The sequence below is a fragment of the Carcharhinus amblyrhynchos genome, chromosome 3 (genome assembly GCF_965287045.1).
Source record: "Carcharhinus amblyrhynchos chromosome 3, sCarAmb.v2.hapA, whole genome shotgun sequence".
In the NCBI taxonomy this organism is placed as follows: domain Eukaryota; kingdom Metazoa; phylum Chordata; class Chondrichthyes; order Carcharhiniformes; family Carcharhinidae; genus Carcharhinus; species Carcharhinus amblyrhynchos.
The window spans coordinates 18,717,893-18,735,370 of record NC_137326.1 but is presented as its reverse complement, the minus strand read 5'-3'; the positions used below and the strand labels follow the sequence as shown (position 1 = coordinate 18,735,370).

At 40.3% G+C, this 17,478-nt stretch overlaps 1 protein-coding gene across 1 annotated transcript in view; it reads right to left on the bottom strand.

Moving 5' to 3' along the window:
• The window catches only part of iars1 (isoleucyl-tRNA synthetase 1), a 180,270-nt gene that overhangs the window by 16,809 nt on the left and 145,983 nt on the right, over positions 1-17,478 (bottom strand). Inside the window, exons 28-31 of the mRNA XM_080181800.1 lie at positions 16,087-16,182; positions 12,985-13,161; positions 12,075-12,195; positions 9,720-9,845 (exon numbers count right to left, since the gene is read on the bottom strand). Of these exons, the coding sequence (XP_080037926.1) occupies positions 9,720-9,845; positions 12,075-12,195; positions 12,985-13,161; positions 16,087-16,182 (520 nt within the window). The remainder of the gene's footprint in view (positions 1-9,719; positions 9,846-12,074; positions 12,196-12,984; positions 13,162-16,086; positions 16,183-17,478) is intronic.

Sequence of the window (17,478 nt, the reverse complement as noted above, 5' to 3'; positions counted from 1 at the left end):
GATAGGCTGGGCGAATGGGCCAGGAAATGGCAAATGGAACTTAATGTTGGCAAGTGTGAGGTGGTCCACTTTGGTAGGAAGAATGGTAGGAAGGACTATTACTTACGTGGCGAAAAACTGCAGCAGGCGACGGTGCAGAGGGACCTCGGGGTCCTTGTGCATGAGTCACAAAAACCCAGCTTGCAGGTGCAGCAGGTGGTCAGGAAGGCGAATGGGATGCTGGCCTTCATAGCGAGGGGGATTGAATATAAAAGTAGGGAGGTCTTGCTGCAGCTGTATAGGACATTGGTGAGGCCGCAGCTGGAGTACTGTGTGCAGTTTTGGGCGCCGCACCTGCGCAAAGATATTTTGGCCTTGGAGGGAGTGCAGAGGAGGTTTACTAGGCTGACACCGGAGTTGAGGGGGTTGAGCTATGAGGAAAGGCTGAATAAACTGGGCTTGTACTCGTTAGAGTTTAGAAGAATGAGAGGAGATCTCATTGAGACGTATAAGATGATGAATGGGATGGATAGGATAGAGGTGGAAAGACTCTTCCTGCTCAAAAAAGACAGTAGGACTAGGGGGCACAGCCTAAAGATAAAAGGGGGGCGGTTTAGAACGGAGTTGAGGAGGAACTTCTTCACTCAAAGGGTGGTGAATCTCTGGAATTCTCTGCCCATTGAAGTGGTGGAGGCTGCCTCGCTAAATATTTTTAAGACGCGGGTTGATGGGTTTTTGATAAGAGAGGGGATTAAGGGTTATGGGGAGAGGGCGGGAAAGTGGAACTGAGCAGCGACAGATCAGCCATGATCTTATTGAATGGCGGGGCAGGCTCGAAGGGCTGGATGGCCTACTCCTGCTCCTATTTCTTGTGTTCTTATGTTCTTATATGAATATCTTGCATTTTCTTTACAATAAAACAATCCGAGTCTTCCTTTTGTCTTTTAATAACCAAAGTACCTGGGTTTCGCATCAGCAGAATTCAGCGCAGGTTATGAAGCCCACTTCATCCTCCATCTGACCTAAAGACAGAAGCCTGGATTCACCAATCTCATTTACACTGCCACTGCTGCCAGCGAGTATGGGGAATGTGGCACTTAGCCAAAACTCCATTCACTGCAACAGGATTGGAGAATCCCAGTCATGCACAAGGTCGGAGAATTCCAGCCATAGTCCCAAAACTTTGGCTGTGATTTTCCACTCCTTCTTGCCATGGGACTGGAAATTCCCACCCAAACTGACCGTCAGCTGAACCATCAACTTTCCCATTCTGCCCGTGACAATGCCTACTTTGGGTAGGACAGTAAAATCCCAGCCTTCATCTTTCTAGCCTTCAGCAAATCATGTTAAATTCAGGAAAATGACTTCTGGAGAAAGATAAAAATATCAGAAAACCGAGTTGCCCTCACATTAATATATTCATCACTGAAGGAATCTGGCAACACTAGCCTGAGGATGTGGAGATACATCATAAAAACATCAGACAAGTGAATAAATAGAGCTATCAAAGACAGTTTGTAAGGATTTATTAGTCCCTTAAGACACAAAGTTCACAATACAAGGATTTTAAAATACAAACTTAAAAACACACCACCAGGTTTTAGCAAACAAAAAAAGGGTTTTCTCCAAAAAAAAAATTAATCTATACAGTTGGAAATAATTTGATTTCATCTAGCTTCATTGAAGCATTTTTTTTCATTAGACACTCAATATTTGGAAGACTTTCAATGGAAGGCTTTCAAAAATGATGGAATGCCCTCCACCTGCCTGGATAAATGCAGCTCCAACAACACGCAAGAAACTTGACACCATGCAAAACAAAGCAGCTGGCTTGACTGGCACTCCATCCACCACCTTCAACATTCACTCCCTCCATCACCAGCATACACTGTCAGCATTGTGTACCAGAGCAACTCACCAAACTCTCCTTCAACAGCACTGTCCAAATCCACGATCTCTACCACCTCAAGGGACAAGGACAGCAGATGCATGGGGACAAGGACAGCAGATGCATGGGGACAAGATCATCTGCGCGCCCTCCCCCCCTTGCCCCCCCTTCCCTTTCTGAACAGCACCGTGGGTGCTCCTATAACACATGGATTGCAACAGTCCAAGAAGGCAGCACACCACCACCTTCTCAAACACAATTAAGGATTGGCAATAAATACTGGTCTAGCCAGCAGCACCCACATAGAATGAATACATAAAAAAGAAAATTCTCATGGCTTCTACACGACAACACACAAAGACAATGGGTGGTTCAACCAGACATTATCCTCCACACAAATAATAGGCCTAATTTATTTGCCTGACCTGTTTGCTCCAAATGAATCAATCAGAATGATGGATCCTGATTCTTAATTGATTCAAACTGCCTGTTTACCTTTTTCCATTGTGTTCCCTGGTCTCTCTCTTCCTTTGTTCAGATGGTAAGAAATTAGAATACCTGCCTAGTAGGCATAAGTGATTAGCACTGATGTTTATCTCATTCACATTTGGGAGCAAATAATGGAATAAAAACAGCAAATGCTAGAGACACTCAGATAATCTCCCGAATACTTCCACTTCTTGACTTCAGATTTCAGATTTCCAGCAGCTGCAGTATTTTGCTTAGAATTAGTTTGCTTCAATATTCTCTCTCTCAGTAATAGCTCATTTTAGGGCCTCAATTAGCATCAGGTTGGGAAGGTCATCAATGAGCCTTTCTGCCCCAGATTTTCTTGGGCAAAGATGGGAAGGTGTCCCAAACCTCATCCTTGGGGGTGCTTTAAATTTTGTCCAAAAAGGCTGCTATCAATAATAATGAAATCCATGAAACTTAACTTGTATGCCATGAAAGTACAACAAATTAGTATGCCTTCAAATCATACTGAAGGAATAAAAACAGAATACCATAAAAGATGATTAATTTTTCACAGTGGCAAGTTGTGTTAAAGGTTTACATTTCAATTGCAGTAATGGACACAAACATTTCAATGAAATTATCAACAAGTTATATGTTGGTAGATTTTTAAAACGTGAATGCAAACCTTACTTTTAGGTCAGCTTGTTATAGGGCCTTATTATAGAATGGCCACAACAAACAAATGAAAGCTTGATATAGTATGTCAAGGAAACAATAAATAATATTCTCATCTTTCTACTTAAATTCAAATTTTAATCATACCAATTTGCAAAGCAACACAACCATGTGGGTACATTGTTGTCTTTTTTTCATTCGCCTCGTAACAAAGGTGACTGACTAAGGACAGAGAGCAAAATGTAAAAACTAGTAAAGGTGCACACAAAAACAGAGAAACGGATTCAAATGCCTCAATTATAGAGAGATATTATATAATGTTGACCACACTCCCATTTTCTGCAAAATTTGCCTTGCAGTAATCCCTTAAATTTGCTACTGCAATAAGATAGCAAAGTTTTACCATTATTGCACCCCAAACAGGAAATGGTTTTCTGAGACTGATCGGAAGTGAAACCATGCACAACAGTGTAAATAGTAGTATTCCAGCACCTCTTTCTGACACAGAAAAGCTTGTAGGCAACAATTATTTTGAACAGTGAAAGGATATGTACTTGTATATCTCATAGAGGGTTGTTGCTAAAAAGAACATTAATATTGTGGCCAAGACAACTAAGTGAATCATAAGAAACATAAGAAGTAAGAGCAGGAGTAGGCCATCTAGCCCTTCGAGCCTGCCTCACCATTCAATAAGATCATGGCTGATCTGAAGTGGATCAGTTCCACTTTCCCGCTTTCTCCCCATAGCCCTTAATTCCCTTGCCTATCAGAAATCTACCCGTGACTTAAATATATTCAATGAGGTAGCCTCCACCACTTCAATGGGCAGTGAATTCCAGAGATTCACCACCCTTTGAGTGAAGAAGTTCCTCCTCAACTCTGTCCTAAACTGTCCCCCCCTTATTTTGAGGCTGTGCCCTCTAGTTCTGCTATCCTTTCTAAACGGGAAGAATCTCTCTACCTCTACCCTATCTAGGGCCTTCATTATCTTGTAAGAATCACAATAGTAAGAGACTTTATGAATGCATAACATTTCTCACTGATATCATTGAAGAACATCATAAGGGTTGTACACATAAAACTCTGGCACTGCCTATCCCCAGGGAATTGATGCAAGTTGACGTAGTGCTGCCTGAAGCGACATTGCCCCTATATTTTGATTGTTTTATGCTTTCCTTTCTACTAGAATTCCAGTACCAGAAACTGAGATTGAAACAATTTGACATCTCCATTTAGTCACAAAACAAACTACTTTTTATTCAATTCTAGGACATCACAGCAATTCTTGGGATCCTCAATTTTGATATTCTAACTATTATTGGACTTTCTACTTCACACTCAGTCTGGCATCAGAACTAAAACTGTCAACCATTGGATTTATAAAACGCATTTGTTCCTGGGATGTGGATGACAGAAACGTAGAAAATAGGAGTAGGCCATTCAGCCCTTTGTGCCTGCTGCACCATTCATTTTGATCACGACTGATCATCAAATTCAATACCATGACCTCACCTCTCCCCATACCCCTTTAGCCCCAAGAACTATATCTAATTTCTTGAAATTTTGACCCCCAACTACTTGCTGTGATAGTGAATTCCAGTGATTCACTGCTCTTTGGGTGAAGAAATTTTTCCTCACCTCAGTCTTAAAATGTTTACCCCCTTATCCTGAGACTATGACCCCTAATTCTGGACTCCGACACCATTGTGAACATTCTTTCGGAATCTATCCTATCTAATCCTATTAGAATTTTATAATGTATAATATGCATTGCAACAATGCATTTTATTGTCAAACTACAGATTCCTTGGGGTGCTGGAGTTTGACCCTGGATCTTGAATTACTGTAATGGTGATGGCACTCTCACAATCTTGGTGGGTCACAAATTCAAATTTTAACTTACAGGAAGGAAAGCAGCATACACCCAAATCAGAACAGTATGTGAATTGGCAGACAACTTGAGCTGATGAGTTTTCCTATCAATGTATAAGATAATGCTCTTTCAGGCATACAATGTGATACTCACAGTCATTCTTCATTCTGGGTTAAGACCTAGTCTTTAGTTAAGACCAAAAATAATGGGTCAGGGTCTTATGCTGCTCTTATATGTTTGCTACAACAGGAAGAAGCTCAAAATCTGAGGCAATTTTATTTTATAAACAAGGTGCTGCTAAATGCTTCTGGTGAAATGCATTGATTGCGGCACGGTGGCACAGTAGTTAGCACTGCTGTCTCACAGCAACAGGGACCTGGGTTCGATTCTTGGCTTGGGTGACTGTCTGTGCGAAGTCTGCACGTTCTCCTCATGTCTGTGTAGGTTTCTTCTGGGAGCTCCGATTCCCTCCCACAGTCCGAAAGACGTGCTGGTTCAGTGCACTGGCCATGCTAAGTTTTTCCTTAGTGTACCTGAACAGGCGCTGGAGTGTGGAGACGAGGGGATTTTTACAGTAACTTCATTGCAGTGTTAATGTAAGCCTACTTGTGACATGAATAAATAAACTTAAAAATTTTAAACTTAAAAACTTGAGTTTCCAATTTCTTTACACAAACTCATCAATCATACAGGCAGGATTGGTAAACTATGTGCGAAATACTGCGGATGCTTGAAAATGCTGCCAGACCTGCTGAGTTTATCTAGCATTTTCTGTTTTCGTTGGTAAACTATAAGTAGGTTCTATTTATCTGAAGACTAGTGCTAATAAATACTTTTGGAATTCAGCACATAAGACAACCAATACTAACAGTAACAAAGCTTGCTGGTCACATACTGCTTTACAGCCTACTTCTGCAATGATGTGTCATATTCCATATTCCATGAATATTTCCATATTCTTTTAAAGTGATGTTGCAATAAAATGGACACGTGCTAAAAATGATCCATGGTCAGTAACACAGAGATTAAGACTTTTATTCCTGTAGTTCTGATGAATTTCTGAAATTCACCTCTTGATGTAAGCACAATAATCTTCAAAGCAATGAGACAGAGTTTAGGATTGAGAGAGAGTCTGGCGAACTGGTACAGCAACAATAATCTCTCCCTCAATGTCAACAAAACGAAGGGGATTGTCACCGACTTCAGGAAGCATAAAGGAGAACATCAACGGGGATGAAGTAGAAAGGGTCAAGAGCTTCAAGTTTTTAGGTGTCCAAATCACCAACAACCTATCCTGGTCACCCCATGCCAACACTACAGTTAAGAAAACCCACCAACGCCTCTTTCTCAGAAGCCTCAGGAAATTTGGCATGTCAGCTATGACTCTCATCAACCTTTACAGATACAACCAGAAAGAATGCTTTCTATGATCCATCACAGCTTGGTATGGCTCCTGCTCTGTTCAAGACCACAACGAACTACAAAAGGTTGAGAATGTGGCCCAATCCATCACACAAACCAGCCTCCCATCTACTGACTCTGTCTACACTTCCTGCTGCCTTGGCAAAACAGCATGTATTATTGAGGACCCTACACACCCCAGACACTCTCTCTTCCGCCTTCTTCCATCGGGAAAAAGATATAAAAGTCAGATCACATATCAACCGACTCAAGAACAGCTTCTTCCCTGCTGCTGTCAGACTTTTGAATGGACTTACCTTGCATTAAGTTGATCTTTCGCTACACTTTAGCTATGACTGTAACACTACATTCTGCACTCGCTCGTTTCCTTCTCTATGAACTATATGCTTTGTCTGTATAACGCGCAAGAAACAATACTTTTCACGATGTTAATACATGTGACAATAATAAATCATATCAGAGCAAAGCACTGGCAGCCTTTGCATGTTGTGGAAACAAGACTACAATATAAAAATCAAAGTAAGTTGACTACCCAGTGAACCTTAAATCATTGCACCTTGATTAAGGCACAGTTTTGTGATAGTTAATCTTGTATCATAAATAACCTGCCAGTGACAGAAACAAACAAATCAAAGGATCAAGTCAAACACGGATTCACAGCTATAAATCACTGGAGAGCAAAATCCGATTCTCAAGGGGGCCTTGTGGCTATTGGAAAGACTGACTCCGCCTACCAATTTCTGAAAGTTGAGACAGAGGATACTCAATTGGAAACAAGTGATTCTGCAGGTCTGCGAAACAAGTTCACTGGGTACACTGTGAAAGCTTTGATGTTGTTTAGCTGCCCCTATTTTAAATTTATACGCTACGGGCCTGATTTTACTATTGCGTTGCACCAGTTTACGGACGTGAAAACATGGAAAGGTTGGTGTGAGGCGAGTAGCGCAATCTGCACCTGCCTCCACCCTGTTTCCCCCTTTACAAAGGCCCAAAAATGGCCGCGGTGAGCACTGACCCCGAAACTGGCACGACAACCAAATGCATTTGCGTGACTTGATGAGCTGCATGCCCATCTTTACTGGCACTTCCCCCTTTACCACTGCGTTTGCCCATCCAGAATTGACGCAAAACAGACATGCTCCATACAAGTCCAATTTGGTTGCTCCAGTTAGCGAGGAAGTAAGTGCCTAGCGACCAATTGCTCTCTGTTTGCGATTGGTGGAGGGAAGGGAGGTGGGTGGGTTCGCTGCCACTCTGTCTGTGATCAGTGGTTGGAGGGGGTGCAAGGCAGGCCCGCTGCCACTCTACCTGTGATCAATGGGGCGGTGTGGTGGGGAGGCGCTGCCACTCTGCCTGTAATCAATGGAGGGGGGGGTGGGTTGCTGTCACTCTGCCTGTGATCAATGGGGGGAGGCGGGTCCGCTGCCAATCTGCCCGTGATCAGTGGAGGGGGGTCCGCTGCCACTTTGCCTGAGATCAGTGGAGGGAGCTGGGGGGGGGGGTCTGCTGCCACTCTGCTTGAGATTAGTTGGGGGGTGAGGGGGCCAGGCCGTAATTGCTCTGGGTGGTGGGCATAAGTGGGTCAGTAATGTTGTGGGGTGAAGCAATGTCTGTGGGGGCCAAGGGGAGGCATTATGCAGCCTGGGAGGGATGTGGCAGGGGAACAGCATTCTATCATTTCTTTTCTGCGCATGCGCAGTTGAAGGTGCTGATCAGAGCTGCAAGGTTTGGGGCACGTTAAGCCCTGCCTATGGGCTTGTGCAACGCAGTTCAGAATCACTGATACTTTGCAGGCAGAGTGTGTATGGGGGTGCCTGAGAATGAGTCTAAAAGTTGGATCTGAAACACTCCCAGTAGAATCAAAATGGTAAAATTGGATTCTAAGTGTCAATATTCTTAGATTGCCTTGACCCAAATATTTCTTCTGTCCTGTCAAATGAATCTTGTGCCACCATGAACATCGAGACTCAAGAAGGCTTTTGTAATGATGGCAACAAAGGAAAATCTGATAATAATATTGGTTGGGATTCAACGTGTATGATGGGGGTCTACCCCAATGATTGAACCCATTGGAGCCCCGTGTCACCTTATGATGGAAGTGTGGCACCATCACGTCTCAATCAGGCATTTCCCTGGGGAATGTCACCACTTACAGTGAGCCGCCAGTAGGGTAGAAATCCTATCCCCAAGAGCTGCTGGCCAGAGGCTGGCAGCTCTCCAGTACTGGCAGTGCCACTGGAGCCCATGGTTGGTACTACAGTGGGCTATTACTTGTGATTGCTGGTGGACCCCTGGAAAGAGGCAAATGTGGGAGGATGGAATGCCTATTAATCAATAACACTGCGTTTGTGTATATGAACTGCTATGACGTAATGCTGGCCACTAAATAAGCAAAAATGGAAGCTATAAGAAAATGTTAATATACCTTTTATACTAATCTAAAAACTCATGCAGAGAAGCATTGTGACTGGTTTCTTTCTTCTAATGTCAAATCATTTGCAATAATCTTGCATTTTATTTGAAGTTCACCCATTCAAATATACTACCTTTTTTTTCTGGAAACTAATAGCTCAGATATTTAAACCAGAGACCTGGAAACATCTGCAAGTTTCAACATACTCTGAATTTGGATAAAATCATTAACTGCAACAGTAAACAGAAAGGTAATGGCCCAAATCTTACTGTAGCAGGGCATCCAATGGTGTGCACTGTTAAGACTTTTTCCTAAGGTTTTTCATTCTGAAATATTATGCCCTGCAAATTGCTGTGCAAACTGATAGCCAGAGGAAATGGGGCATCTGACACTTAAGAGAATGGCAGGAACAATAAGTCTATTTCCTTAATGTGATTGAAGGGTTGCGAAAGAAACAGAGGGACAATGGAGAAGGAACATGAATTAGAATGGGTGAACTGATGGCATATCATGTCAAAAAAGATAAATAAATGAGAGCGAAAGCAAAATTCGGTTGATAGAAGAAAAGGGCAGAAAAGAAAATAAAAATGTACTTTTTAAATGTCCAAGAAGAGTTGACTACATGCAAGAATGAGATTCATCAGTTTAAATAGTTCCCCTTTCTGACCTCCAGGGATTGATTGGCATTACATTAATTATCACGTTGTTATCGGACATTTGCCTGTCATGTACCAGATCTAATGTTTTGCAGCGAGTTAAAGTGGAGTTTAATAGCAAGTTCAGCAGCTTCTTTACAATAACAGGCAAGTTGAAGGTGAGCTGCCATTTATGCAAGGCAATTTGTGGAGTGCCATAAATCAGCCATTCATAATTTAATCTGAGTCCATTGGCTGATTTATGTATATAAAAAAAGCCATGTGTTGTGAAGACTTACTTTTCTAGCAAAGTTTCCTTAAAGGAAGTACTGGGGAGATCACATGATATATAATTTCCAAAGCTAAGTGCATATTTACCGTGTTTGTCGTGATAGATAGCCAGCTGTGTTGTCTGCAGCTTAAATATTTTGACAATCACATTTTTCAGCTTGACAAAGTCCAGAATGTTATCTCCCTTTGGATTCTCCAGTAGTATCACACCATCTGAAATGAACATCAAGATTATTTCAAGAATGAACACTGTAAATGGTATTTCTCAGTTTTAATTACATAACCTCATTTCAGAACAAAGATTATTATCATTTTTGCGCGTAGTATATTTTGTACTGGATCTCATTCTGCATTAGCAGTCAGGGTTGGAAATAGTACCAGGGCTATTTATCCAAATCAGCAAACATTTTCTGGATAGTTATTCAGACTATACTGGACTACTTGCAGATACAATTAAAATAATCCTTCCTCTTTAAAGTAGATTGTCATATTGACTCAATTCTTTTCATGGTCAGCACTGTTCTGACAGTTGCATAAATCCAAAAAAAATCATCTACATATCCAACTTTAGAGAATTCCACTGAGAAGTCGTGTTTTGTAATGCTGATACTCCGTGAGGAATCCACATACTTGCCCCAAGCGGACTTATCCTATTTATTTAAGCTGACACAATTTAGTTGCAGTCTGGCAAGGGTCAAAGTTTTCAGGATTTAAATGCACTCGTGGGTATTAAGTGACCAAATCTACGGACTGATGAGCTTCTCAATCTGTGTCTATCCATTACAGCACTGACTTGCAGAATTACCCCGAGTGCAGTTGGAAGAATCCCAGCATCCGCTGTCAGGTTCATTTCTTCAAGTGTAGTTAATTAAATCAAGCTGCCTGGTCAAAATCAACACTGCATTTAAATACAGCGATCCTGCTTGGCTCAAGTATCAGATTATTGAGTTTGCTATCTCGAATCAACTCTATTCCAATCTTTCAAGTTCATTCAAACCAAAAGAGAGCTTACTTTTTTAAATTCTTTCACAAGATGGAGGTATCACTGGCTAGACCAGCATTTATAGCCCATCCCTAATTGCATTCGAGAAGGTGGTGGTGAGCTGCCTTCATGAAGTACTACAGTCCATTGGTGGGATAGGTATGTTCAAAGTGTTAGGGATAATTTTGACCCAGCTACTGTGAAGAAATGACAATACAGTCAGGATGGCGCGTGGCTTCCCATGCATCTGTTGCTCTTATCCTTCGAGAGCCATAGAATCCCTACAATGAAGAATGAGCCCATTTGGCTCATCAAGTTTGCACATCTCTTCAAAAGAGCATCTTACCCAACTTACAGCAACTTCAAAGTTTTGTTAACAGTTTTTTACTAAATAGGGGTGGTACGTGACACAGTGATTAGCACTGCTGCCTCACAGCACCAGAGGCCTGGGTTCAATTCCAGCTCTGGGTGAAGTTTGCACATTCTTCCTGTGTCTGTGTGGGTTTCCACTAGGTGCTCTGGTTTCTTCCCACAACCCAAATCTCTGCAGGTTAGGTGGACTGACCATGCTAAATTGCCCCTTAGTGTCTCAAGATGTGCAGGCCAAGGGGATTAGTGGAGTAAATGCATGGAGTTACAGGAATAGGGTGAGATGGGCTTGGGAAAATCAGTGCAGATATGATGACTTAATGGCCTCCTTCTGCACTATAGGGATTCTATGATCTGCTCTCAATCTCTCAATGTAGTTGTCATATATATCTAAGATACCTTACAATTTTTCAGCTAGCATGATATGTCCAAGACCAATATCACATAGCAGGCTTACACATTACCAATTGCTTAAAACAGATCTTTGTGTAAGGAACTTTGACAGAAGGCCAGCCACATTACTGACTCACATTCTAGGCAGATCAGAATTAATTCTATGTTGAAGCCCTCCTTCCCCTCCAACAATTCTCCTTTTTGTCATAAACTATGTCATAGTGTAATGCTCAATCTTGTTTAGAACACCCTTTTATTGCCTGCCTAGGAGTTCTAAGCCATGAAATTTAAGTATTAGTGTCACAAATTACATTAACACTGCATTGAAGTGACTGTGAAAATCCTCTAGCTGCCAAACTCCACTGCCTGTTCGGATACACTGAGGGAGAATTTAGCATGGCCAATGCACCTAACCAACACATCTTTCAGATTGTGGGAGGAAACCAGAGCACCTGGAGGAAACATACGCAGATACGGGATGAATGTGCAAACTCCACACTGACAGTCACTTGAGACCGGGAATCGAGTGTGGGACCCTGACGCTATGAGGCAACAGTGCTAACAATTGTGCCATCGTGCCATCCTCGGATGATGAATGATTTGAATCTCACAACCGTGTTTAAACAATAATGCAAAGTGTAGGATGTCTCATATATAGTACCTTGTTTATACAAAAAGGAAACAATGCTAGTTCTTACCTTGTTTTTTCCCATCTGCAGAAACTTCGAGATTGATATAAGCACAGGCAAGGCCCGAAGATGGAGAACTGATAGTTGAGGCTCCTTTCACAAGAGTCAAGTCCAGATTTGAACCCTTCAACTACCACCAAGAGAAGAATAAAGGTCATTTGATTTGACTTCCTGCACAATTTTTCCCAACGATCACTTCCTTTTAAATGGGCAGATTGTTAGAAGCCAAATTTCCAAGAAGAAAAATTTTCATTACAAACAAAATTTAAAAAAGCATTCTAATCCTCCTTCCAGAACAAAAACAGCTGCTTGTGTATATTTGGCAGCTCCATACAGGCACCCAGGCTGATTCAAAGTTGCAGCCATTGATAAAGCAAATGAATTTTTCCAAGAAGAATTAAGACATTCCTTTCAGTCACTTCACAAGAATGGTCTAGAAGAAGGAGACATGACAAATTCTAATTTTCTTTCTCCCCAGTTTCTAACAAATAAAACTCACATTATACAATATTAAAAATGCTTTACTTTTTCCAACCTACCATCAACAATTCAATAGATTTTGGCTGCTTGGTCAACTGTGTAATACAGCTCACTTTCAGGAAGGGACTCTTCTCACCCTCAACAGATTCTTTAAATAAATTGTAACTCATCTTACTAAAAACTATAAAAACCCTATATTTAATAATTACAAAGAAATCTATTAACAATACAAATCTTCACTTTGTACATACGGTATGTATACAGTAATATGATGTGCATAGTTAGTCTTCAATAAGAAAACCAGTTAGCCTAACCTTACAGGTAAAGACAAAAAAAGGATATACTGTATTAAATTAAGCAGCTATCTATTCCTTACATCAAATATAACCACAAACATCTGAAATTTGTGCAAGACAGGAATAAAGATTCGAGGCTTTACCTGTGTTTTTTCCTGTATTATCACTCCAGCAGAAACTGGTACTGGGTAGGACTTCAAAGAGGTTTTTATTGTTCCCAAGATAAAGTCAATGTGATTCTGAATTACATTGTCCAAATACTCTCCTGTTGGCTGACAGCTGTAATACACAGTGATCTCATCTGAGGGCACCAGGTGGGCCTGTAAGTATAAATTTTATAAAATCTCATGTCATTTCGTGTCATCAGTCCTGGACCAAGTGTGTTATTGAGAACACTGACAAAATGTACTGGTCGATTACCAATGTGCTGCACTGTGAAATGGTGGTACTTGTGAAGCATCTAAAATCATACGCTGCTGAGATACATGAAACGCACTGACTGTGTGATCTGTAAATGAGCAAATGGTGTGCATGATGGAGAAATAATCTTTTTTGAAAAATAAAAAGATTAAATGAATACAGATTCTAAAACAAAGAGATACAGCATACTTGTACATTAGAAAAATATATCACTTTCAGATATCTATATTCAACTGGGCAGAATTTTATACTGAACAATTAATTTAAACTTGCTGTCTCAGAAACAAAATATCAAGTAGCAACAAGTGATGTCATTGTGCAAGCTTTTTTAAAAAAATCAGGACATTGTGAGAATTATCTTTACTTGCTCTCATTTTGGGTGAATATTGATCATTTCTGATCATTAAAGCAACCATATAATCATTAACAACAATTAAACCATTTTAATCATTAACATATTGAGAAAAGCTTCAGGAGGCATATACTTGTCACTCTAATTGAATGCAACAACTGGGTATTTTGGAAAGAGTAATGTAAAAAGGATCAGGTATATTTCAGATAAAATTGGGACTGGAAGAAAATCTCAAACTTTGTATTTCTTGGAAACTCCACTTTCCTGAATTAGAACACTATAGTTTTCTGTCTTCTGAATAGTCAATAGAGATATTTTAATTAAAAAGTCCAAACCAAAAAGGTAAACCATAAAAGTTTCATTATGACATGTAACCATTAATAGCAAGCAAATGTCAATAATCAATAGTACAATATGAAATATAAACATATTGATTCTGGAAAGTAATAGGCCATTTAATATATTGGGCTTCAGAAGTAGAGCTGCCAAAAACTTGTAAATAGGATCCAAGTGAGCAAACCCATATAATTATTGCATTCAAAATGCAGCAATATGCATGATTGTATAATCCACTTTAGAGCAAAAACTGCCTTCAAGATGATTGGACCACCTGGAGATTTCACAGAATGTGCTACCTTGCCCAAATTTTGACAAATGTGAGCAAATGGAAGTTACTTTAATCAGCTTAGACACCAATCATTTTCTGCCCTGCAGGAAGAAATAAAAATGCACTGACAGAAAACATCCAGTGAATACAAGTTGATTCTGGCAGGTTAATAACTTCTCTAGTTTTCACTCTTAACAAAAAGCTGTAAAAACAACAAGGTAAAACCTACTTAAATAAAGCTGTAAAATTCCCCAACACTCAAGAGCATTTCTTTAAAGCTACACCTCAAGAATGCTAATTAGTTCACTTTGTAAGCTAGTTTATAAACTGATGAGAAACAAAAGTAAGCATGCACCAATTAAAAATGACTTACTTTGGGGTAAAATAATGAAACTACTGAAAATAATTATATACCAGCTAACTTTCTGGAATGGGTTATGAAAGAGTGAAGCATTTTCTGTGATCAATTATTTATTTCGACCTCACTGCAGATTGTGATATTCTTTAACATATGCAAACCATGGAATTATTTACCATTGTCAAGTGTATAAATTCAGGTTGAGAATATACAGGTAGAGGGTATTCATTAGATGATTACTTGAGCATGTAAGGAGAGACACTGACACAGATGTTGGGTTGTCGCGTTAGGAATTGTACATTTGCAATATTTCATTTTGTAAATCAACCTAAAACTGAGTAAAGATTGACTTCTGATCTCCTTCTTCACTAACTGACTTTCAGAACTTTAACAACTGCTTTTTTTTTAAATCAAAAAAATCCCTAAGAAATATGAACAGGGGCCCTGGAGTCTGTCTGTCATTCAATAACAGTGTGGTTATACTCTGACATGAACTCCCCTCTCCCATTCTATCCCCATATCGCTGATTTCTTCAACCTGTAACAATCTATCATTTCAGTCTTGAATATACTGAACAACTAAACAACACTGCCTTCTGGGGTGAAGAATTCTAATTGTCGGTTGTGGGGGAGTCAGGGGAGATGACATAATCTCTGGTATGTCAAGCAGGTATGATGTGCCCTTCTGTTGAAATTTGTTAAATCAGTACTACACTGTGCCTGCAATTGTCTCAATAACAGAAAATTGTTTACTATCAATATGGTTTAAGAATTCAACCTTGAAGCTCTCCCCATGAGTCATCTAATTAAGTTGACAACTAGTTTTTTTAAGTTTATTTATTAGTGTCACAAGTAGGCTCACATTAACACTGCAATCAAGTTACCGTGAAAATCCCCTAGTTGCCACTCTCCAGCGCCTGTTCGGGTACATTGAGCGGGAATATTTTAGCATGACTAATGCACCCTAACCAGCACATCTTTCAGTCTGAGAGGAAACAGGAGCACCTGGCATAAAACTATACAGAAACAGGGAGAACTCGCAGACACTGCACAGACAGTGACCCAAGCCAGGAATTGAACCCAGGTCCCTGATGCTGTAAGGCAGCAGTGTTAATCACTGTGTAACCATACTGCCCACTCTTAAGGCAATCAGACAAGTTGTCAGTTCAAAATGCTATGCTCTAAGAGCAGTGAGTGAAAATTAAAGCTGGTTTCAGCGGCTCAAGATTAAGCGGAGTTTGGGAATGAGAGAAAAATGTCAGCCTGGGCTCACTATCAATCCCTCCTCAAGTTTGCTAGGTGGGCACAGGATTGGACTCTGTCATTGTGTGGTGCTGCCACAGTCCGCTAGTCTGCCAACATTAACTGGTCTGGCTCAAGTAGGATGAATAGTGAGATTCTGACAGGTATCAAATGCGCATGGTATTGCACTGCAGCAAATAATCTATGCTTTCTAAACAAAAACAGAAAGAAGAAAGAAGAAGAAGGGGGAGACAAGAAATAACTTACCTTCTTTCGAAGCTTCTGGATACGATTTATAACCTCTCGTGCAACTCCTTCATCCACCATTGACTGGTCAGGTGTAACATCTAGAAGAACTAAAGCCTAAAAGAAAACAAAAAACTTTTTAGTACAATAACAAAGTCTACACATAATTACAAAGGCAAGTCTTCAATAATTAAGGGCCCTATAAATAAACACAAAGAACAAAAGAAAGAAATATCACAAATGCTGAAAATCCAAAATAAAAACAGATCTGTAGCATCAGTGAAGGTAGAAAAAGAGTTAACATTTCAGGTCAATGGTCTTTCATCAGAACTGAAAAAAGTTAGAGATGTAAATGAGTTTACAGAGGCATGGAAATTTGATGGGATTTTGATTTATTATTGTCACGTATCAACATACAGTGAAAAGTATTGTTTCTTGTGCGCTATACAGACAAAGTTCATAGAGAAGGAAACGAGGGTGCAGAATGTAATGTTACTGTCATAGCTAGGGTATAGCGAAAGATCAACTTAATGAGAGGTGGGTTCATTCAAAAGTTTGTTGGCACCAGGGGAGAAGCTGTTCTTGAGTCGGATGGTACATGACCTCACACTTTTGTATCTTTTTCCCCCAACAGAAAAAGGTGGCAGAGAGAGCGTTCAGGGTGCGTGGAGTCCTTAATTATGCCAACGGCTTTGCTGAGGCAACGGGAAGTATAGACAGAATCAATGGATGGGAGGCTGGTTTGCGTGTTGGATTGAGCTACATTCACGACCTTTTGAAAAACTTGAAGCTCTCAACCCTTTCTACTTTGTCACAGGGTGGGGTGAGGGGAGGAGGACAACAAAACAGAAGGTCTGTGATGGGTGGGGAGGGGGAAAGCAGGAGAAATTAAATGTTAGAAAACAAAAGGAAATGATAATGGTGCAAACAAGAAAATGAAAGAATAGATCTAGAAGAGGTGTATAAAGACGTGCAAAGTCCCTCAACCAAAACATTAATACCGTTTCTCCACATATACCAACAGGCTTGCTGGAAAACAGGAAAAAATTCCTGTTTTTATTGTGTAAGACACAATATTTGCATCACATAATATTAAGTGCCAGAGTTAGTATAGTTTCAAAATATCAATTGGTTAAGGAACAAATATTAGCAAGGACATTGGGAGAGTTTCCTCCAAATAATGCCGCAGACTGGAGAAGCTGGGATTCCCCCTAGAGAGAAGGCCATGATTATATTTGATTTAGGCATTTAAAATCATGAAGGGTTTATACAGAGTAAATAAAGAGAACCTATTCTCAACAACTGAAGGGGTGATAATGTGCAGGCGCAGATATAAACCAATAAGCGAAAGCATCAAAGGAAACATGAAGGAAAACATTTTTATACAACAAATGGTTAATATTTGGAATACAG